The 23,946-nt window shown below is 35.8% G+C and overlaps 1 protein-coding gene across 2 annotated transcripts in view; it reads right to left on the minus strand.

The window, feature by feature from the left end:
* Positions 1-21,282, minus strand: part of grb2b (growth factor receptor-bound protein 2b) — a 37,221-nt gene extending 15,939 nt beyond the window's left edge. For both annotated transcript variants that reach the window (XM_028455855.1, XM_028455853.1), the window contains exons 1-2: positions 21,127-21,282; positions 17,775-18,048 (exon numbers count right to left, since the gene is read on the minus strand). In XM_028455855.1, the coding sequence (XP_028311656.1) occupies positions 17,775-17,852 (78 nt within the window). In that variant the 5' untranslated portion in view covers positions 17,853-18,048; positions 21,127-21,282. The remainder of the gene's footprint in view (positions 1-17,774; positions 18,049-21,126) is intronic.
* Positions 21,283-23,946: the final 2,664 nt, after the last annotated feature.

Consider the following 23,946-nt stretch of genomic DNA (forward strand, 5'->3'; position numbering starts at 1 on the left):
TTAATCTGATTCAGGCACAATAGTTGTAGGAGTTTCTATTTGAGAGGCTAGAGTCCAGCCTGAGGATTATCTCCCTAACAGCTGCCAACACAGACTCCTTTCTCCACCCTCTATCTTCAACTCAATCACAGAGGCGGGAAAAAACATCTAAAAAGGCCAACCCACGACACCATCAACCGCTAAACATAAGTCATGCCTTTGTTAAACCATGAACATGTAAATTAAAAATAAAAAGGAAACATTTGTTATTGTTGATGAGTTTTATCAACTGTGGAATGCCACATAAAAAAGAACTGATACATAAAGCAGGATACAGAGAACACACATTGATTATTCTTAAAAACACCAGATTTAAAACTCCCAGATCTCATCCAACTCAAAACTGTCCAAATGATTTATAAAGCAAGCAAAGCTGCACTTCCAAAAGGGTTGCAGAAAAGATTTTTAGAGAGAGAAGGGGAATATTATTTAAGAGGAAAACTACATTTCAAGACAAAATATGCCAGAGCTACACTGAAAAGGATGAGTATAACAACGGCAGGGGTTATGGCACATTCACACCAAACACGTCCAAAGCGTCAACAGCATCAGGTTTGCATAGACATAATATGGTGGACGTGCTTCTAGGGAGCATCAAAGGTCCTGCACCTCCTGTACGGTGTGTTTTGAAGCTTTTTGTAAATATTAAATTGTATATTATTAATATTATGTACATTATGCACATATGTATGCATGTGTGTACATGTGTGAATGTATGTGTTTGATGTGCATGTATAAACTGTATATATAGACCTTTGTGCAGAATATATATTGAATGTGTATTGTAAAAACTAGTAACATTTGTTTCCTGATTTTTATTGTATTTTTTTAGATAAGAGTGTTTGTTCTTTTCTTTGTTTTTCAGACTGCTGAAATAAAATTATAAAAAAAAAAAAATAAGAACACAATGACAACCATATATAAGCTGATAAATGGAAAGGCTGTATGCAACAGCGACGATGGCAGTGAAACAAATGGCAGTAGCAAAGAAAACAGCACGCCTGTCGGGATTGCATAAAATGAGAAGCAAGGATTACTGTGAAGTGGGTCTTAATCCGAGCGAGCGGCAAGTCTGCCTGACGGACGGACGGAAGATGGACTAGATAAAGCTTCATTTGAACCATGGAAAACACAAGCCTGCCGGATCCGCTTTAATGGACCTGATTGCAAAGTAGACACGAGCATTAACAGGGTTCAGACACGAGACACGACCACACTGCTGTCCTTTTACAGGAACAACGGTGCAGTATTTGAATATGCAAAGAAGTCAACCACCGGTGGGAAGAGCTGCTGCTGCAGAAAATTACCAAAGAGGTTCAACAGTGCTTTACCCATCAGGTTTTCATCTAATCTTTACAGTCATACAACACTTTTTTTTTTGACAAATATAAAACATGTTTTTACATTTTAAAACCAAATATATCAAGCTCTCCAAATGGGGTAACATTTCAAAAACCATAAGGCTAAAACAACAACTGTGGTGAGTGATTTCCTTCAACAGGATGGAAGAATACTAATACTGTCAGAGGCTAAAAAAAAGCCATTTGATCATCTTGTCTACATGTTTGTGTGCTGCCAAATCCAAACAATGCCAAAAAGAGTTGCTGGAGATTGAATTATTGTGATGTGACTGCCAAATGGTAAAGCAATCCAGAGACTGCCACAACATTACCACGAGGCCTGGAACCAGTAGTTCACCAATACCGGATGGGATATAGATGGGGCTAAGCACAAAGTAGTCAGCCGATAAGGCATCCAAACAAGACTTTGTGGTGAACATCATTTTTTTTTTTTTTTTTTTTTAAAAAAGGCAGTTTATAATGATAATTCAGCTCTTAAATATAAAGTCGAAGACATAATTCAGATTTCATGAAATAATTAAAAACAAATAAGAGTTACTGACCATCAAATTCAAACCGGTAGGTAAAGAAAAAACTCAGAAAATCAAACATCTTTGCATCCAATTGAAATGTTTGTCTCGAGATCCAAGCTGAGATTCTTAATGATCTCAAAGTGTTAAATAGTCCAGATCATTATTCAAATATATCTGAATAAAAACATCGAATGGTGCATCAAAGTCAAAAAAAGGCCAAAAACCAGAAAACTGTATTTATTATAGCGACTGCTTAATACAAATCTTGGCAAAACAAACCTTTCAGTGAGGTTGTGCTCAGTGATGCATATTAGTGACACTATTGGCTAGGTGAGCTGTACATAGCACTTACAGCCATGATGCTGTGCTGAAATATTAATAGTCTTTGAGAGGCGGTCTCAAACTCCAAAATCTCACCAAGTGATTTGAAATGCTATTAGTGCACGCAGTCCGTTTTGAATAACATGCTTATGTAGTAAATGTTTTTACTTCACTCTTAAGTCTTTCTTTATTAGAGTATGCTTTGCATCAGGTTGCCTTTGCCGCCAACTGGAAAAAACAAATCCATTGCATCCGTTTAACACGTCCTTCTGCATGAACTCTGTGTGACCACTATTTGGTCGGAAATCCAGCTAAGAGTAGTTGCTCCGATTGTCCGTGATCGTGAACAACAGATGGAAAAACTGGAATTCACGTCCCGAAACAAAAAAAAATAATTCAATTCGACTTGTATTTTTTCTCCATCTAAAATTGGGCCCCAATATGACAAGGTAATGCCTAACATGCATTTTTTGGGGCAATATCACACATTTACATTGCACACTATTTTTAACTGGAAGACAGATGATTGAATGACTTTAAAGTTTGAGAAACAGACCAAGATGTCCAAATCCACTCAGAATTCTGTTCAATCCTGCTACACGTTACAGTTTGTAGATCCTCATCTTAAGTATATTTTTATTGTGTTGTGATGAACAAGTGGTTCAGAGTATTTGAAAAGGCACTGGTACAAAAACAGGTTTAGCTGTTGGTGTATTAGCGGAACTGGTGAAAAGTCTACCTGGTAAAAGATCACAACAGAAGCCACTACACTGGGTTTTGTACAAAACGAGACAGTTGGCGGTAATTAAATGTTTCACAAATAATGTTTTGGGACGATATCACGCATTTCCAATGGTATTTTTCCTATTGAACGAGTGACTGAGGGTCTAGCATTGTGGCTTACGTCACCCATGGGATGAAACCCTGCATGATTTCAGCCTAGCCATTCCGATTTTGTAAAACAACTGAAGCATAATTATAAAATGTGAAATTAACAACAGAAGTTACTAACCTAATTTAGCATGGTTGGTACAATTTTAGGAAGCCAGTAAAGTCATCTAAACAGGGAAAGATGATAAAATGAAAATGAAAAGGAGAAGTGTAATGTGGTGCTGGAATGTGTAAAACCAGAAAAAAAAATTTAAAAAATTTAGAAACAGAAAAATCAGAGGCCCTACTACAGTTTTACATACATTTATGATCATCACCCGTTTAGACTTTTTCTTAGACACTTTCAGCACTACCTTTATCAGATTTTATGTGATCAATGTATGAAAAATAATTAATTTCTCTTTTTTGATGAGAAGAATGCTGCTCACAAGTTGACAAGTTAAATGCAACAAGCACTTCTTGTCCAATGAAAGCCTTTTTCTTCCATGTGACGACTCTTCAGCAGTTGAACAATAAGAGATGCCTTCATTTATCACTCAAACACAACATGAGCCTGAATCCAAACTATCCCATGATATTCAAAACCAAAAATATACGCAACAATAAAGCCATGACAAGCACTGAAATCTGTATGATAGAAAAATTCTCACTCATACTTAATATTTCATATGTTTTGCTAAACTTATTGTATTTTTCAATAGCTGTGTGGATTCAAAACCATTTTAGTCTGTAAGCGCTAAGGCCTGGTTTAACCTACTAACATGCTCGTCCCACTTTGAACAAACACCACACCAACACTCTGCACGCCTCCAAATCACTGCAGATGTGGAGGTGTGAGGGTAGAAAGAAAAACACTGTCCTTATGACTGTGTGACCCCGTTTTGCTCTCAGCAGGGAGTAGGTCGACTTAGGCAAGGACAGGCCGAGAGGCATCGACTGAACCCCCAAAGCAAAAATAAGAATAGATTACATTGGATTCCCGTACACAGAGCATATAACAACACTGCTGTAATTAAAATGTTGCTTGAGGCTGATACCACATGGGAACGCTTGCTAACTGGACTTATAAAAACAGAAAAAAACCTCCAACATGGGGGGTGAACTGATTGCTAAACACCAGGCCTAAGGGTCTGACGGGGGTTCCATGTTTTAGAATGACGCATTAGCTAATAGCAAAAGGCTGTAATGGCTCAAGTTTAAGAAAAAAGTCCTTGACGGAATTAGCGCTTCACCATACTTCTTTATAGTCTATTTGCGTATGCCCTCAACGTGGAACTAAAAGCCAAAACAATGTGACTTTGCACAGTGTGAAGTGATTGGGTCTTTGAAAGAGATGTCAAAGCCACTGTGTCAAAGATGATTCCCTGGAAAATCTCATCTCCTTGCAATCACATCTAATACAGCCAAAAAGGACAACGGAGAAGGTTGTAGTAAGATTTTAAAATCTGCTGTTTGCTTTCAGGACACAAAGGTCACGTATCAAAAGCAGGCATTCAGAGAATCACTGTATATTCACCTTGTGTTTATAAACTGACGGTCTCTGTGTATACATTTAGCTTTTTATGCTTTTATTTTTAATCAGATTATTTGACGTAAGGGTACTGCCTATTTACTTTGAATACAAGATGGTAAAGTGATAACTTGGTTGTTACTTCAAAAAAGTGTTTTGTTTCCTACAGACAAGCAGAGTGACCTTAAAGGTTGTACTAGTATATACACTAAAGATGATTTAAGGTAATATTAATCTGTTTGGCTAATTGGCTAAAATGTACTCAAATATTTCAGATTGAGTAAAAAAAAAATCTGAGTATGTACAGTGAGGTAAAAAATAGAAAAAATATTATTGTTCCCTTTGCTTTAGCACCACCATCTAGATATCTTGAGTAAAAGACTTTAATATGGATATTCAACATCAAATGTGAAAAGTCCTTCTTAAAATTATACATATTAAAAGTTTTAAATTAATTTCACCACTGTCTAGATAAAAACCAAGATAAATTGTTAATCAATAAACCCAGAATATTCACAGTTTGCATCCATTTGTCATTGTACTTCAGAGAACAAAATAACAAAACGTACATGTCAATTTACGAGAGTTATTTTCATAAATGATTGTAGACATGATTTACGGAGACCTATATCAACTTCTAAAGGTGCTGAATGAACTTCAGGTACACTACTGGTCAAAAGTTTTAGAACACACCTTTTCCAGTTTTTTACTGAAAATTATTCAGTTTATTGTGTCATTGCACTTTGAAATGAAAGCATAGAACAAATAAGCAATTTGAGTTGAAAAAGAAATCATGGAATCCATAAACAATACTGTTGACCTGATGCTCATGAGGATCTGGTACCACAGTGTGTTCCAACACTGCTTTTATGCAGACAGAGGGGGTTGGAAGTAACCAACAACACCTGTAGAAATTAGTAGCACCAACTTTCAAGGCTGATTCAACCTTCATTGCCTACCTTAAACAATTTAACCAAAGGATCTCATCTGTTGAACTGAAAAATAATTGTTTTATTTTGTTCAAACTAAAATGGCGGTAATACAGTGAAATGGAAATGATAGGTTTGGGTTTAAACACAGCTGTCAGTGTCTTTAAAGGAGACCTGCAGGGAGTGATGACTGAGGAGATCAGAGACTGAGACCTAATTACAACTCTCTGACTCAACACTCAGAGGAGGTGCACAGTGAGGGAAAAAAGGGCTGCAGGAGTGAAAAACGAGGATAAACAAAGCGATCGAGTGATAAAAAAAACACAGAAGCATCACATTGTTTACGATTGGCTTAAAAAGTCTCCTTGAAGCTCAACAAAATGAGGGCATTTCTTTGAAAGCTGCTGATCTTTGTGTTGTTCTGAAAGAAGCTCTCTTTTCATAAAGGCTGCAACTAAAGACATTTTACCTTGATGTACTACAGCATTTAAAACCCAAATCCCCTTTCCAACCAGGGGGATCACTGATCAACAACATTTAGATTAAGGATTGATGTTATAATGCGATGTATTGAGGTGAGGCAATATTCATATAGTTTTGATCTACTGAAAGAAGCTTTTTCAGAAATCATTAGATTTTGACCAAGCATTATACCCCTAATTTGACAGTTGACCTCAGAAAAAAATCGGAAAGTACAACGCATGCTAATGTTGTGATGTGTTAGCATTAGGAATGTAATGAAATTTCATGAAATGTAAAAATTGACAATATAAAAATTGAAAGGTGCACAAAATAAAATCAAGTAAAAACATTGTTCAGCGCACGCTTGTCTGGATACTTGTCTGTTGAGCGGTCGAATTTCAACACATCTGAGCACTAAATAGTCTTCTTTGCGAAAGCAGGGAAAAGTTCACTCTCGGGTGCTCCTTGAAGCTACATAACACGGTGATTGGGAAATGAAAAGCTACGTGCTCCAAACACGAGCCATAATTGAATTGCCAGATGTAGTACTAAAAGAGGCAGTTTTCATGCTTTATTTGTGAAGCAAAACACTCCCACACAGTCTCCAACTTTAGCAGTGAAATAGTTTTTCATCAACATCGATTTGTTTGCCATTTGTCACTCTTCAATGGGAAATTGTTGATTTTTTTATACTGTATCGTGAGTTGCCTATTTCGTTACACCCCGTTTCGTTACGCGTTGGTGTGTGTCCTCTCAGTGAACGTCGTTCAGTCATTCAACTATTATTGAGTGTTACAGAGAAGCACCTATCGTAAACACAAAAACTCACTAAACATTTCTGTCAGAATGTAGGGCAGCTCGGAGTAAACAGTAATAGCTTAGCAACGCTATAAGAGTGGGAAGAGAGGGAAAACACACAATCAGTAGCACACACTGGTTTAAAACCCATGGAGTGAACCTATAGCAAGCTGGTTTCAATATTTACTTACATTCATACTGCTTCTTGGCATGAAGTTCCTAGACATTCTGATGTATATTGACTGTTGAGCAGATGCTTTGTAAAGAAAAACTAAAATCCAGCAGGACAAAAGCTTCTTATAAATAACCAAACAGATCAGGCTTACACGAGTACCACTAAATTATATCAGTACTGATGATCATATTTAGGAAACTTTTGTTATGCCCCTCCTTCAGAAAGAATCTACTTTAAGCTCCATTGATCATTTCCTTAGACGCGTCTGTAAAAGCTCTGGGGACTAAAGGTTCATGTCTCAGTCATTCGTACTCAGTCAAAGTTCACTCAAAATCCCACACCCAATGTGAAGAAGCAGGATAGTGGCTGAGGTATCAACATTAAAGAGTTTGAAGTGGTTTTCCCCTCAGGATTAACCAATATCAATCCATGTGTATTAACTAAGATGGATTTCTCATGTAGCTCTCTACAAAGCATGTAAAATGTGTGGAGAGCGATGGTTTTCTTACATAGAGAAACTCATTTTGTTTAGTTAATCTGTTTCTAAATTAATTCAACCAAAGTGAACAATATTGGTGTATGGGGCAGGCTCAAACAACTCCAGCAAGTGCCTTCAAGGACTTTTGGCAGTTAGAGTACAACTTTACCTGTAGCATCACAGTAAGAATTATCAACATTTTAGTGAGCGATCCAAAACCTTTACCAAAAATGCAGATAAGACATGGTGAAGTGGAATATAATGAGCCAGGAAAGGTAGGGTGGGGAGTTCAGGACTTCTGGTGTAGGTCGAGCTACGATCTTCCTGCTTTTCACAGAATCAAAACACAAGTCAGAGCTACTTTAAACAATCAAGTAAATAACTTAAGCCCCAAAATAAACCCTCAGATGTGTGCAATTACAATTGCAACCCTACAAAAAATGGTTCTGTGGAGCTTCTTTGAAACCTACTGTGTGGACACACTAAAAAGTTGCTCGGGGTTAGAGGATATGTCAAACAGGATGTGAAAACCACCAAACCATAGCAAAAATATGAGCACGCAAGGACACCAGTACGGACAAATGTTGAGGATGACTAGACAAGTTCACCACAGAATAAACCCAAACTCGAGGTAAACTCAAATAAAAATAAATGTTACATTTGGACTTTTCCCCCTCAAAGTCTTTAAAGTTTGTAATGACTTAAAAACTAAAGTCTATTACCACAATATTTCTATGTAAAGACTTCTAGACTGTGAACACTTCACAAAAAGCTCAATCAACTAGGGCTGATTAATAAAGATTTTTACTTAACAAATTTTATCATTTTGTTTGCCCGATAATGTGTCAAGTTTTTTAGAATTACACAAAGTTAAAACCAAAAATAATTAGTTCAGCATGCAAATAATTCTAGATGGATGCACCATCTTTTAGGGTTGTTCCAATGTAACTTTTTTACTACCAATATCAATACTGCTGTTTTGAGTATTGGTATCAGAAGTATATTGTGATATCATCAAATATCATACATACCTATATTACTTAAGTTGTTGTGTGGAATGTTAGAAAAGGCTTAATCTAGTGATTTTAAATATCAAGTTTGCCCAATGTGTCAAGTTTTCCAAAATGTATTAAAGTGAACACCAAAAACCAAAAGTCTGGCATGCAAGAAGTGTCAATGGATGAACCCAGATTAAGTCTTTCCTTCTGCTCTCCAAGGTTTTTCTCCAATTCCATTTGGCTGTAGTAAATGTACTATCACAGAGCATAGTTTACATGATATTACAATGTGACACAGGATGCTGTAGTGTTCTAGGACCTGCTCTGTAACTTTTGTTTTGTAATTTGTAACAAATTAGTAGGAATATTAAGTGTTTCAAGATTAAAGCAAATGTCATATTTTCATCGCCTGACATTTGGTTTTCTTGGCAACCAAGTGTCTTACTTACCCCTGAGCTATGCTAGTTATCTATTGAAGAGCTCGCATTCAATTCCTCAGCTGAATAAAATTCAAACTTAATGGCAATCTACTCCATTAATGGCTCCAGTGTAGTATTGACAGGTAGCAGGTCATAAAGAGATCTTAAACAATAACTGCAGACAGTCGATTGCAGAAGTAAGTTGGATGCTAGATGGTGTTGTGTAGGAGCAGGGTGTGATGCTCTGTAAATGAGAGCCGTTTCTGTGAGAAAGGCAGGCTTGTTAATCTTTATTTATTTAAGAAGAAAATGAGAACAAGTGTGCAGTGCTCATGGCGGTGGCTAGGCTCGACGGTGGCCTCCACATGGCGCCCGCTTTGCCTCTAGACATGCTACTGACGCAGAAGAGTTTTCGTCACTAAGGAGAGATTCAACTGGAGAAGATAACCTATTTTTCCACTAACCATTAGACTTGATTATAAAACTGCTCCATAAAAAGAACAGTGACAGCTTTATTTTTACTCTGGGGAGAAGTGGCCATCCCCTTTGAGAACAACCATGCTGAACTGTCAGTAGTATTACATCTCTTGTAGATATTCTGGTGCACTTCTTTTTTTCTATTAAGCAGCCACAATGAGCCCCGAAGAAAAAGTATAAAGTTAATAAAAACCCTTTTGAGGTAAAAAGTTTCAAGTGCATTCCAAGTTTTAAGGAGAATATTATAGAGCAGTTACTCACTTTTAAAACAACAGCATGCTCACATACTTTCACATAAAGTTTTGCCAATAAGTCTTATCAGCAGCAGTTGGTGCATTCTTGATTGACGGAAACAAACAAATGAAATGTAATTTAGATATGAGGCTCAGTCTTCTGACAGGCAGTGTGACTAAACACTTAGTTGTGAAAGTTATAGCAAAGTTTCAGTCTTTTAAGAATCACCATGTCGCCTTCAGTAAGAAAAAAAGAAGAAGATATAAAATGCTGCCTTGTTTCGCAAGAAAGCATCTTCCCTTTTTTGGTCGCGCCTGATGGGAATTCACGTTGAAACTCTGTTACTTTGCAAAATGCAAATAAGTCACAAGCCCATGTTATGCAGCATTGTACTCTGAACAAGTTTACCAAACTGCATTTCAATTAATTGCCCTCATATCTGTGACATCATTTTCAAAGACAATCAATTTTGAGAAACAGTTAAAACACGTTTAAGCTTTGGGTGATGATAAATAGACAGGCTGTAGCAGCTTTTGTGTGAGGACTACTGATAACAGATTAAAAGTAACAGTTATTTAACACTTTCCTTGACGACTATTATATCAAATATTATTGTTTTCAGAAAAAGAAAACATTGCTGTGATTTTTGTCAAAATTTTGTTATGTGAAGATGGACGGCTGACAGGCTGTACTGTGTTGGCCTGTTTAACTCACTTTGCAGAAAACTATGGTATGCGTTGGTGACTTACAAATTGACCAGGGTTCTGTTCTGGACAACACGAAGCTAGCACTGAGCATTATTGATCTGTGCATTGCGTTCTGGGGCAGCTGAATTATGCAGCTAATTTTTTGCACCTTGAATTCATTTAAAATGGCTCATATAATAATAAAAAATAAAATCAATCAATATTCCTCAACGGGAAGTTTATGTTAGCTTTGCCATCTCTCAGAAAGTCAACACAAGTTCACCTTATTTTCTGAAAATAAGACATTTTCTGATTGATATTGCATACATTCAGTCCATTGAAAACCTGCTAAAATCTAGATTAAAAGCAAATTTCGGTCCTAAAATTCAACCCCTGACAGATGCTTCAACTACAAGGGTTTCCCCTCCGAGGGAAACAAACAAGTAACATGGCTGTGTGGATCCATGCCTGAAATAGTCTTACACTTGATCTCAAACTCCTGTTTTGCTTAAGGAAAAGGATAAATTTCTAATTTACTGCACTGCTGAAGAGATAAAGAACCGGACCCCGACAGCGCTAAACCATCCACATTGCGCAGACGTGGTTAAAGAAGCGTTAAAATCAGTCAAGCCTCGAAGGTTTAACATCACATCAACGGAGCTGTCAGTTGTAAAAGCAACAGTATTAAAGCAGATATTGTGGTAGAGCTACACAGAAAGCTAAGGACTCACACAAAATGCATGTTTCATAGTTTGTGCCACACACAACTAAAGAAGACCAAGCCCACGCCAGGTCCCATGTGAAAATTGGAAAAGATGTGAAAATTACTCAACAGCGGTGTGTCATCAGTTAACACTCATCCACACCTGCAAATTAAACTGTAAACATTAACAGAGTGCAACGACAGGTAATACTGAGCAGTCCTTAGAACAGCAAAAAAATAGTCAGAAGCTGCGTTTCCATCACAGTTTTTCACAAATTAAAAGCAATATTTCTAAAGTTTTGACAAAGTACAATTATCCTTTGAATGCTTTTCCATTGAAGGTTGTTTTGGGGAGGGGCCTCGTAACTCGTGTGAAATCTTATTTTGCGAGACTTCAGTGCAGAAAGACGGATGCTCAAAACCTCTCTGTAACACTCCACATTCTTTTGTCATTTGCCGTCTGTTGTGGCAGTAATTTTTCTTATTGTATAATGCTAAGAAATGTCTCAGTCTCCTCATCTGTCTACACGTACCGCGCCATGTTTTCTCGGCGAGAAGTGGTCACGTGACTAGGTTTGTCACATCGTGTGATGTGTAATTGCGGAAATACTTTTCATTTTCGGTGCATCGCTAATCGAAACATATGAAAAGCCTTGTTATGAAAGCGTAAAACGTTTTAGCGATATTTGAGTGTTTTTTTTAAATTCAGTTGTTTCCATTATTTGTTTATATTTAAATTTTGTGCATTTCCAAGGGTGATGGAAATGCAGCTACAGACTGTTTCCATCTCTGAGTGATACCAATAATGGTCAGAGGTAAAAGGACTCTCCTGAGAAAGCCTCTGTCCTGAGAGCAGAGCTGTTGATGCGCTGGTGCCCCAAATAAAGCAGTGCACCTTTGCCAGATATTTGTTTATGATACTTTACAATACCTGCCTGAACTGTCTCTGTGGCAACCCGAGACTTGCACATCCAATTAAAATGCAATGGCTTCCAAGTTTTGTTGCCTTTTGTAGCAAACTATTTTAAAAAAAATGAATTATAACCATGACTCTGAAAACCTATTAAGGTATTAAATTACATTGCTAGTAGTGTAAGAAAAGATTAAAAACGGTTTGATGCTTAAAGAAAACTGTTATGTAACCAAACTGATGGGTCTTGAGTGTCGAGCACAAAAGAGAAAGTGCAGGGGATTAAACTGCTGTCACTATCATTTCTCTTCAATGTCTTAAAGCAAAGAAAAAAGAAGAAAACTGAATAATGATCGGAAAGATGCTAAACTAGATCCAGGCAAATTTTACAGTATGCATATTAGTTATTCAGCTTGTACGGCTAATGCAAAGGCTAAACCTAAAATAGCTGAAGTTTAAACTATGGGGGGTGGACACACTTTGGACCAGTGGAAGGGTAATTCCTCACACAAAGTTCCTCAAAACCAAAATAACCTCCTAACCTCACATGACTTTGATTAATGTCAGACTAAAAGATATTTATGATCTAGTAATAACAAGCATGTGCAGATTCAGTCGAGCTTTGGAATATTTGAGGAAGTTGTTTTGTTTCATTCTAATAATTAGTCAGCATTAAACGGTGGATCATTTTGCTAACTTAGCGAGTCAAGACATCCCGTTTGCCATTTTCTGAATGTACAAAGCCAAAGTCTCCTGAATCACAAACACGACAGCTTCTCTGGCAGGGTCGTAAGGCTGTGGTTATTAGTGATGCCAACAATTGCTTAAAACATGCATGAGGCATTGCGTTAACATTTCTCTCTTCAAAGAGATAAAAAATACCAAAAAGAGATTTTGGTCGTAATAAATAAATCCCTTCAGCAAATAAAGCTATGCAAACAAAGTGTGGGTCCTCTTATGAGAGGCTGGAGGTTATTCTATCCCATTTCTCATAAAATGAGCTCTGGGGAAAAACATCTAGGCTCTAAACTAATGTACGAGTAACGGGTGAACAAAGAAAAAGCAGGAATAAAAAAAGGATAATAAGCGCACAAGAAGAGAGGAGTAGGCTGGTAGCTGAAAGAAAGCAGGCCATTCCCTTTGAAAAGTCCACCAAGCTATTCAGGGTAAAATGTGAACACTGCTGGAGGCTACGCTCATGCTAGCTTTCGATGTTGTGCACTTACAACATGTTGGCCTATACAGCTGACTGAACCAAGTCATAAAAATACATAAAACAGACACTCATTTTGTGATTCATCCTCAGATGTTTCCTGATTCAACTGCTTTAGTTTTGAAAAGATTTTACATTTAAAATAACTCAAGAAAACCATGAACCGTTCTGCTTACTTGGGGTGTAGCACATGGTGGTACACCCTGGAAAGATTTACAGTTCATCTAAAAACACACACACACCATCACAGGCACAAACAGAGCCAACAGATTTATCATGCACACTCATAGCAAATATGCAAACCCCCCACACTGATGTAAATGTCATTAAATTCATGATTATGAACAAGAACAGTGCCTCAAATTTTCCATGATCACAGAAAACGGAAGCGAAATACAGAATTCACTTCCTGAAACAGATTTTAAGTTATAATCATTTTATTTATTTTTTTCTAAACAAAATCAAGCTGCAACTGCAATATGACACTGAATATACCCTCTCATGCATGCTTTGGGAAAAATCACACATTTACACGCAATTTGTTTATGTGAACGGTTGGTCAGAGAGAAATTCTAACGTAACATCTCAGAATTTACCTTCTGAAATGAAAATAGCTATATGACACAAACACAATATAACACGTTTCCACGATATCTTTCGCAGTAAAACGGGTGGTCTAATGTCGAGCTTTAGCAAGTTTAGCAAACAGCTGGATGTCAAATCCCCACACAAAATCTTGTGTGATTTCAGTGTGTGCTTGTTTCTGCTTTGTATAAAGATTGACCATATTAAGCAAGTTAACTGGCACAATCTTGGGAAGTTAAAGAGCCTGTAATGACATTTAATTTGGGAAAGCAGATGAAACGGGATGAGTATACGAACACAAAATGACACAAATGGGTAAACTCTGAAACGGAATTGGGGGAATTTTGTTCCAAGTAGCATAAATGAATGCTACTTTATATTAAGTACTTTGAGATGACTTTGTTGTATTCTGCGCTATGTAAATAAAGTTGAGCTGAATTGAATGAAACAAAAAAATAAAATAAAATACGGAACTTCACTACTTTCTCTTCTTTTATGCAAATTTCAGTGAGCCGCCTTTGGCTTGGTGCCTCCTCCGCAATCCCCCTCCCCCCATGCAGGCCCCCCGCTGAGATAAGAAGTCTTTTCAAGCCTGTCGACCTAAATCTTATTTTTCCTGCAGTTATCCTCTGATACAGCAGTCAACTCATCCAAAGCAGTGGGTGAAAAAAAGTGTTGGCAAATAAATTGTGTTGCTTGGAATGAGAAGTTTACAAAACTATAAAAACTGTATCAGGAAGTGTAGCAGATGTTTCTAATGAAAGCACTTTACTGTTATGATCCAAACACGGTAGTAGGTTCAGATGTACCGTGCATATAGATGAACATCAACCGAGAGCCTTAATGACATTAAAACATATTAAACTGAAGAATAAAGGCAACCAACGTGGATCCTAAAGTATTGTAAAAACAATGTTTCTACACAAATTTAAAAAAATAAACTACAAATCATAAGGTTTTTCTCATTCCATGCATTACTGCTATGTATGACACGGATCGCTGAGGATTAACATGGTTGTGGATGAACCTGAAATTAATCATTGTGTAGGACAACAGTCTGGTGTTTTATGGAGGATAAAGAGATCAGATAATAAAGCTTTAAAAAAGATTTCTCACAACAATAGCAGCTGCATAGTACCAGGGTTTCATGGGGGGGGGGGGGGGGGGGGGGGCATCAAATGTGGCACACAAGAGAAAGCAAAAATGTATCATTGTGTAAGGATATGTGGAAAAAATTAATATCACAATTTTTTTTTGTAAAATCACGATCACGATTTTTTTTCCCCCATTCAGATCATTTAGACTATTTCACAGTTATTTACCAGTAAAACAAACCAATTCACCGACTTTCACCCTAAATGGCAAAAAGGGATAAAAGATCATTTAAGTCAGGGTACTTTTCAAACATTTTTAAAAACGTACGTAAGCAATTTAACAAACTGGTTCCAAGTACAATTAACATCAAACAAAAAGGCTGACAAGTTATTTTAGTCACAGTCTTTTTACTTTGTTAAACGAAAGTGGTGCAGCATTAGCAACACTTGCGACATAACAAGGCAACAGTGATACAGTGTTTTGAAACCCATATTTCCCACAGTTTGGACAACAATATCCTTTACAAGATAAAACGTGATATGGACCAATATATATATATATATATATACAAATAAACTTGATTTATTTTATTTTGCTCAATATAGTTTAACAGGAAGAGCGGAGCATACTTCTGTGCTTATTTAGCGCTTAATAATTGTTCGGTGTGACTGTTGTGCTGACATGAGCCTGATCAGCAAATAGAGTGATTTGGCAGAAGAAAAAAAAAAAAAAAAAAAAACTTTGTGCTGTGCATGTCACGCAGACATGACACAATCGTCGTTTAATCCTTCATGATCTAATATCGTCAGATGACACACCCTTGATTTGAAAATATCCGTCATTCATTGCTTGGATGTTGTCGATGGCTTGCAATACATGCTGTATATAATGTTTACATAAGGATGTGCAAACTAGGGCAAATTAATTTAGAAGCCCCCCCCCCCAATGTAAAATCTGCAGCCCACTTGAAATAAAAACTGGTCCATATTTGACCCGCAGAGCGAAAATGAGTTTCAAGGCTGCACACTCCAGATATTCCAGCTTCCTCCAATAATTGATAAACAAACGTTCGATGGAGGATCTAAAATGAAACTTAAATGACCTGACTGCCAGCTGTCCAGTTGCTTTTAGCACAAACATACAAAGCCTTCTTGGGTAAGAGGAAAACCCTGACATCTATCCACCCACCCATACCAGATCAGGAATACTGCTCAATATATTTGGGCCCCTCTGACCTCTTTTTGGCATCACTTGAGTTTTCATCATGGAAGCTGTCCCACTCTTGCGTGCATTGCTTGTTTTGAAAACATCACAGGGGTTACACGGAGCCAAGGCCGTCAAGTTTGACGTTTCCCTTTTGTGCAAAGAAGTGCAACAAACTGCCAGCAGAGCTGAGGTGCACACGTTTAAATCCAGGCTGTGTGTAAAATCTGCATTGGTCAAAGCTGTGATGTAACCATAACATGACACGGCAGTCAGTGTGGGTTTTATTCGATGTGGGAGGTGACCAGGGTTGGGGTCAATTATTAACTGTTTCTGTTGTAATCATATATAAATTGTAATCAAGTACAGATAACTGAATTTGTAATTGTAACTGACATGGAAATTCTAAAAAAAAAAATGTCAATTATAATTTAATTATATGCAAAACTTATCAACTTTTCTCATTACCTGTCACTTCTCTTTACGATCATTGCACTATTTAAAAAAACAATATAAATCTAGTGGTATACTGACAGAAAAAAGATTTGCATACCAAAAGTATTAATATCAATATTTTCATTGATTAGGAAACCAAACAATGTAACCAATGAATGAAAAACACCAGATTAGATGATGACGTGTTGTTTAATCTTGTAAATGAATGATAAAATCTAGCCCGCGGCCACTTCTTGTTTTCTTTCTGCTGCATTGCCTTACATTGACCGCTAGGAGCAGTGTTGCCCCACTAACTTTGTGCAAGTAAACAGCGAAGAAGAATGGGGGAGAGAGGAAAGCACTGAAGAAGCTTCATACAACCTAAAGTTTCTAAAGCTTCAGAAGTTTTCACCGAAAACAAATACGTGACAAACTTTATAAGTGTAAACCCCGAAGTTCAGCTCTCAATCATTAAACGAACCATTTCATCAACCCTTACTGGCCAGTATGCACCAGACATTTTACAGCTAAATACGCAAAGATATAAAATACCTTTACAAAAATGTGAAGAGTGGGACTAGGATCAATCAACAGCATTACTTAATACCCAAATACATATGTATTTAGCAGAAAAAAGTGGGTTTGGGGTTTAGTTACTCTTTAATTAAAAGGAACTCTGTGATTGGTTTAAACCTCATTACCTCCACAACCTACAGACGGGTTAGCTCTAGCTTTTAAAAGTCACTTATTAACACTGACTCTTTGTTTACTATTACTACTTCGTTCAAAAAAACTTACATTTTTAAGTTTGATATCTATTTTATTCATTATTTTATTGTAATTTCAGTAATACTTTATGCATTACATATAACAACTACACTACAAATACATGTTTTATGCATTTTAATTGCTCTCTGTAAAATATGCTGTCCTGTTAACAAGTGGAAAGATTTAAAATGCGTGCTTCTAAATGTAAAAATTATCAAGACTAATCAAAAAAACAATTAATAGATTAGTCGACTACAGCAACAATCATTAGTTGCAGCTCTATAAGACTTCAATGTAATTGAAAAATGTAATTGACCGCAATCCTGGTGTTGACACCTGCTCGTTCAAGGACATTGACAAAAGGACACCACCATTTTTATTTCAATGATTTTTCAACTTAAAACCCCCTTTTTACTCCTCTTTTTTGTTTTTTGTTTTTAATCGTCTCCTCTCTGAAATTATTTCCTGATGCGAGCACTCCACATTTACCACAGAGCCAACACAGGAACACAGCAAAAAAAGTTTCCATGGTTTCACAATCGCAGGCGATGCACACGAGTCTGCTCCCTTACCTTCAGTACTTCTCCACGCTTGAAACTAAGCTCGTCATCCGCAGTGGCTTTAAAATCATATTTGGCGATGGCCTCCATGGTCCTGGTAGTGTGTTGGGGAGAAGGGCTTGTCTGCTCTTCAGTGATTGGGTCCAAAAAAAAAAAACCCCACTAAAATAAAAACACTAATCCGCACTGCTGCTGTGGTGGGACTGCTTTTCTCCCGAGTCTCTCCTCCCGTCGATGACCCGTTGCTTTAGGGCTGAGACCTCATATAAAGGTCACAGTGGGGTTCCTGGACACAAAGGGCAACGCTCAGATTCAACTGTGCAGAGGAATCACACAGAAAGCAAACAGCAGCGTTGATTTAACAAAAAATTACATCAAGATAGGAGAAACTCAAGGATGTTTTTGTAACTGGAAACACAAAAAGAAAACCTATGATGATAAATCAAATGAAACATTTTGCTGATATTGTAATATTTAAGTTGTTGATGGTGCAAATATTCAACTTAAAAGCAATGAATGGGTGATTTTTTGCAGATTATTTCCTTTCTAAGGGAGGCAAACTTATATTCTGATAAAACAAAACCTTTATAAGATACAACAGAACTAAATAACACTTTCAATCAAATCATTTGTAGCTCGTAGGGCTGGGTGATACGGACCAAAACTCATTTCTCAATATTTTTTTTTTCCTCAAAATGGCGATATATAATATAAATCTCAATCATTTAAATTCAATAACATCTTAGCAGAAAGACAAATCTGGTTTAAATTTTCTGATGCAAAACTGCCACACAGGCACATTTATTAACAAACAGCTGCACAATATGTGTCACTTTGGACTTTCCCTCCTCTAAGGGACAGCACGTGTGAGTGAGTACTGTAATGTGGCTTGTATAGATGAAGGTCTGGGTTAGAACGCACTCATTGTTAGTTATATTTATATCAATAAAGGTGATATTGTAATTTTTTATACACCCAAAATAGAAAACTCAATATTAGGGGTGAGTATTGGCAAGGATGTCGCAATACGATATGTATCGCGATACGATAGTATCGCAATATACTACCCAGTTAATCTCAAAATTAAACGTAGAGATGAAAAATCAAGTTGCTGTATATGTTTATCAGAAGATATTGATCATTCAGAGGAGAAATTGAGTCAAAACTGTTTGCTTCAATTATTATTTATTAGTGTTTTTGCACATTTTCACTGAAAAAAGAAAACGCAGTGTTACACACTGCCATCATAAAATAAAGTGCAACACACTGAAAATACTGTGTAGAAGTCTCAGAAAAAAATTATAATTTATCCTATTGTGTCAGTTTAAGCACTGATCTGAACAGATTATATGAAAATAAAATGCCTGTGCATACATAAATATTGCAGGCATTACACACTGCCATCATGAAATCAACTGCATCAAATAACCATTGCAACACATTGAAAGCATTGTAAGCACCACTGAAATATTGCACAAATACACAAAAATATTGGTTTAATATAAAAATAATAATAATTAAAAAAATAATAATCGATTTTTAAATGGAAAAAAAAAATCGATTTAAAATCGGCACCCCCCTCAAAAAAAAAAAAAGAAAAAAAAAAAAGAAGCGCAATATATCGTGAAATTGATTTTTTCCCCCACACCCCTACTCTACCCTATCTTGACTTTCGATATATTGCCCAGCTCTAACCAGCATTTAATATTCTATCTTCTGCAATGATTTATATTGTAAAGGTGTTGGGGATTAATTTTGATTAGTCAAATAAACTAAAGCAGGATATGAAAAACAAAGGCCATGACGATCACAGGAAAGTCCTGCTGAATAACAGCAGCTCACCTGGATTCACAGAGATAAGCTGCTGCTTATTTAAACTGAGCAGGCAGTCAAACAGCAGATCAACACACACAGGCCAGGTTAAAGGGATACATCTAGGTTATCCAATTATTTGTGAGCTAATCCAGACTTCTACTACACACTTTGATGGGCTCACACACACTAATACAGCCTACTGTGTCCAAGCAGACCTACAAACACCACACACAATTCACTGACATGGTTAATAAGATCACATTTTAATGGAGTTAGATAACCTAATAAGGCTTGTTTTAATCAAGTGGGATTGAGTGACGTGCATCAGCTCTTCATGGTGTTAAAATAATATACTAGAATAACTACTGTGGTGGTATTAAGGTGAAAGAAGAGGATGACAGGAAGGCTTTTTTTAGGGCGAAGGCTTCAACAGAAAAAAAAAGGGGAAGCAGTCCGAAGAAGCGCACGTACTCACTGAACTATTAACGTCTACAAGCATTTAAAAAATGCTTTTAGTGGATTTCAGTATAAAATAAATATCCAGGTGTAAGTTTTTGTTAAGTAATTTTAGTTTCTTTATCATTTTCTAGCGTTTTCTCTCGACTTGGCGCGGATCGATTCCGTCCCAGCTAACAGGCTGCGCCCACTCTCCGGATCGCTTCTGCTAGCATACCGGTGTATTGAATGCAATGGTTTCTCTTTCCAACTAGTGACCCGACTTCCGGTTGTGCTGCCAGAGTTTAAAACAGGTCGCAAAATTTGGCAAAAATAGTCATAAAACCAACGGACTTTCATTTTAATTTAATGTTTGTGATTTACATGCAGTACGACTAATATTTATTATTTTAATAATTAACTAGATATTTGAAAACCTGTGGTTAAAAAAAACAACAGATGAACCAAGCAACAAAAAAGGTGTTGTCATTCCACATCATTTAACTCCTTTAGCTTCCATTATATCGCAAATAATCATTAGTACTGCATGAGTTTAAACTTACATAATTGTGACAGTTTTGCTATTATAAATCACTGTAAAGTTAGATTTAAATGTTCAGTTGTCCTAAAACACTAAAGGTTATCAGTGAATTATGTCAACTATAATATTATTGGTCCTGTGCTATATCTGTAGTCAGCTCTTTCTTTGTAACATCAGTAAACGCAGTCGCATCTCGAAAACAGAAGTGGGTCATTAATTATCACATAAACCAGAAGATTCATAACACTGGCTAACGGTCGGACAACAATAACTGCGCTGTGGTACAATCATCAAAAGTAACCCTCGGTTAATGATAACAACACGTGAATAAAGCGACATTTAGACAACAAACACACTGGTCTCAGTTTAAACTGGAGCCGGGCTGTTTGTTAACACCAGAGGCCTGCTGGTCAGCTTCACGCTGGCTGACGTGAAAAGGAAGAAAACAGGCTTTTTGTAGCGCAGGCTGTTGATGCTAATACGGCTAACGTCAGTGTCTCAACCTGCGCCTCTAAAAACAACACAAAAAAGTGAACAACTTTTCCATAAACTAAACGCAACACAGACACTAACCTGGAGAGAAATAAACCCTCTGGACGCTGCCACCGCGACAAAACCAAACTCCACTGCTGCTGAGAAATATCCGCTGGCTGCTTCCTCCACAGAGGCCACCCAATGGTGTGTGTCAGTGTGTGTATGTGTGTGAGTGTGTGTGTCCAAGTGAGTGGATCCGTGTTCTTCTTTTACTAACCACCTATTCTCCAATCAGCAACAAGGTAAAAAGAACATTACCGCCACCTACTGGGTGAGGAAGGAAAAACACCTCTCCTGCATCTACTTACTGTATATGGAGGTAAATTTGCGTCTTCTTAATTATTCAATAATAATAATAATTTAATTAAAAAATCTTTTAATTCAAACGAAAAATCACTACAATTAAAAAGTTTACTTCAATATAAATTTTTCAATCAAAAAACAAACAACATATTTGAGACCCAAATAATTGCATTTAAAGACTTTTTTCTTTGATTCATTTTTTATTTTTTTTATTGAATAATAAAGACACAAATGTACTACCCATAATATTGTCTAAATACAAAAAAAAGTTTACTTCAATCAAGAAAATAATCATTTTCAATCAAAGAAATAAAGTGTTTAAATGCAATTATTTGGGTCTCAAATATTTATTTTTTTTTGCATTGAAACACTTTTCTTCTTTGATTGAAAATATTTATTTTTGATTGAAGTAAACTTTTTTTTTTTTGATTGGAGTGATTTTTCTTTTGATTGGAAAGTTTTGTTTTGATTAAATAATAAAGAAAAATCTACCTTTGTACCATTATCGCATTTTTTGTGTTATGTCCGGTTGTGTTTAGAATTAATCATGTATATAATGATTATTCATTATTATGAATAATAATAATTGCATTTGAACACTTTTTTTTGATTGAAATGGTTTTTTTTTTATTATTGAATAATAAAGACACAAATGTACTACCCATAATATTGTCCAAATACAAAAAAAGTTTACTTCAATCAAAAAATAAACATTTTCAATCAAAGAAATAAAGTGTGTAAATGCAATTATTTACTTCTTTGATTGAAAATATTTATTTTTGATTGAAGTAGCCTTTTTTTTTTTTGATTGGAAAGTTTTCTTTTGATTGAATAATAAAGACAAATCTACCTTCATACCTTTATCACATAAAAAAAATGTAAAAAAAAAAAAGTCACTGTTTTGTGTTAAGCCTCCACAGAATTAATACTGTATGTATATATTTTTATTCATCATTATGTTTTCTTTGTATTCTTGCATTAATTTTGGATTTTTAAGGATTTCAGTTTAGTTTACAGTTTTGACATTAGCATTGTCATCATCTTTTAGAGCGTTTGCTCTGAATTGTTGCACTAAAAGCTGTTGGTACTGAAAGCTAAATAGCAATGCTGCCATCTAGTGAGCTAATTTTAAAATAAAATTATAATAATTCTGCAGAACGAAAGTGACCAGTTAGTAAATTAATGTTAATTACATCACAAAAGCAGATTGTTCATTAATATTGACGTTAAAAAAAATAAAATTAAAATAAATCTTTTGTATTGACACACCTTTTTACTGTGTATTCATATACTAAGATGTTATGGGGCGCCGTTTGTAAAGTTGCACATGCTAAAATACACAGCAACTTTTCACAACATTTAGCAACAAACCACGTTTCAAAAAACATGTGAAATTTTTTGCGTTGTTTTTGACCAGATTTACAGCAATATTTGTTAAATTTGAGATATTTACTTTTCTCACAAAAATATAATGTCAGTGTTAAATCTGAAAAAATAATCTAAATGTTAATTTAAATATTAAATCTAAATCTAAAGGTTAAACATTAAATATAAATGTTAAATAATAAATTTAAATCTAAATGTTACATTTTAATATTAATGTGAAATGTAAATGCTAAATAATAAATCTAAATATTAAATTGTACATCGAAATGGTAAATGGTAAATCTAAATGTTAATTATTAAATCTAAATATTAAATGTTAAATCTCAATGTTAAATATAAATTGAAATGTCATATTTTAATATAAATGCTAAATGTAAATTAAAAGATTAAATCAGGGCTTTCGCCTTTAATTGGCCATGTAATGTTATTACATTAATGGAATTTGTTCTCTGCATTTAACCCATCCCTGAGGAGCAGTGGGCAGCCATTTTGCGGCACCTGGGGAGCAGTTTGGGGTTAGGGGACTTGCTCAACATCCCACAGTGATGGCCCAGGTGAGGCTTGAACCAGCAACCCTCCAATTACAAGCCCAGCATTCTTAACCACTAGGCCACCACAAATTTTAGTATTACATTGTAAATCTAAATGCTAAATCTAAATCTAAATGCTAAATATTAAATCTACACGTTAAATTTAAATCTAAATGTTGAATATTACATTTAAATATTGAATCTAAATCTAAATGTTAAATGTAAATGCTAAATGATTTAACATTGATATTGTATTTTACAAGATAAGTAAATATCACAAATTTCACAGTTATTGCTGTAAATCTGGTCAAAAGTAACGAGAAAAAAAATTAACATACATTTGTTTTAGACAAGGTTTGTTGTAGAATTTAGCAAAAAGTTGCAGTTTATTTTAGCATGTGCAACTTTACAATCGGCGGCCCATAAGATGTCCCATAGGAATACAGAGGTTATTCAAACATTCATATTTTTGTTTTTAATAAGTACAACGTTATGTTAGTATAAAGGCTCTGGCCTTACTTTATCATAATACTTTAGTGAATGCCATTGAATACGATTAGAATAATAAGTATCAACGTCTTTGATTAACAGGAAAATTCCAACTGCGCGTGCCATTGGCCCCACCCCCCACTTTTTTTTT

This window comes from Gouania willdenowi, chromosome 8 (assembly GCF_900634775.1).
Source record: "Gouania willdenowi chromosome 8, fGouWil2.1, whole genome shotgun sequence".
Lineage (NCBI taxonomy): Eukaryota > Metazoa > Chordata > Actinopteri > Blenniiformes > Gobiesocidae > Gouania > Gouania willdenowi.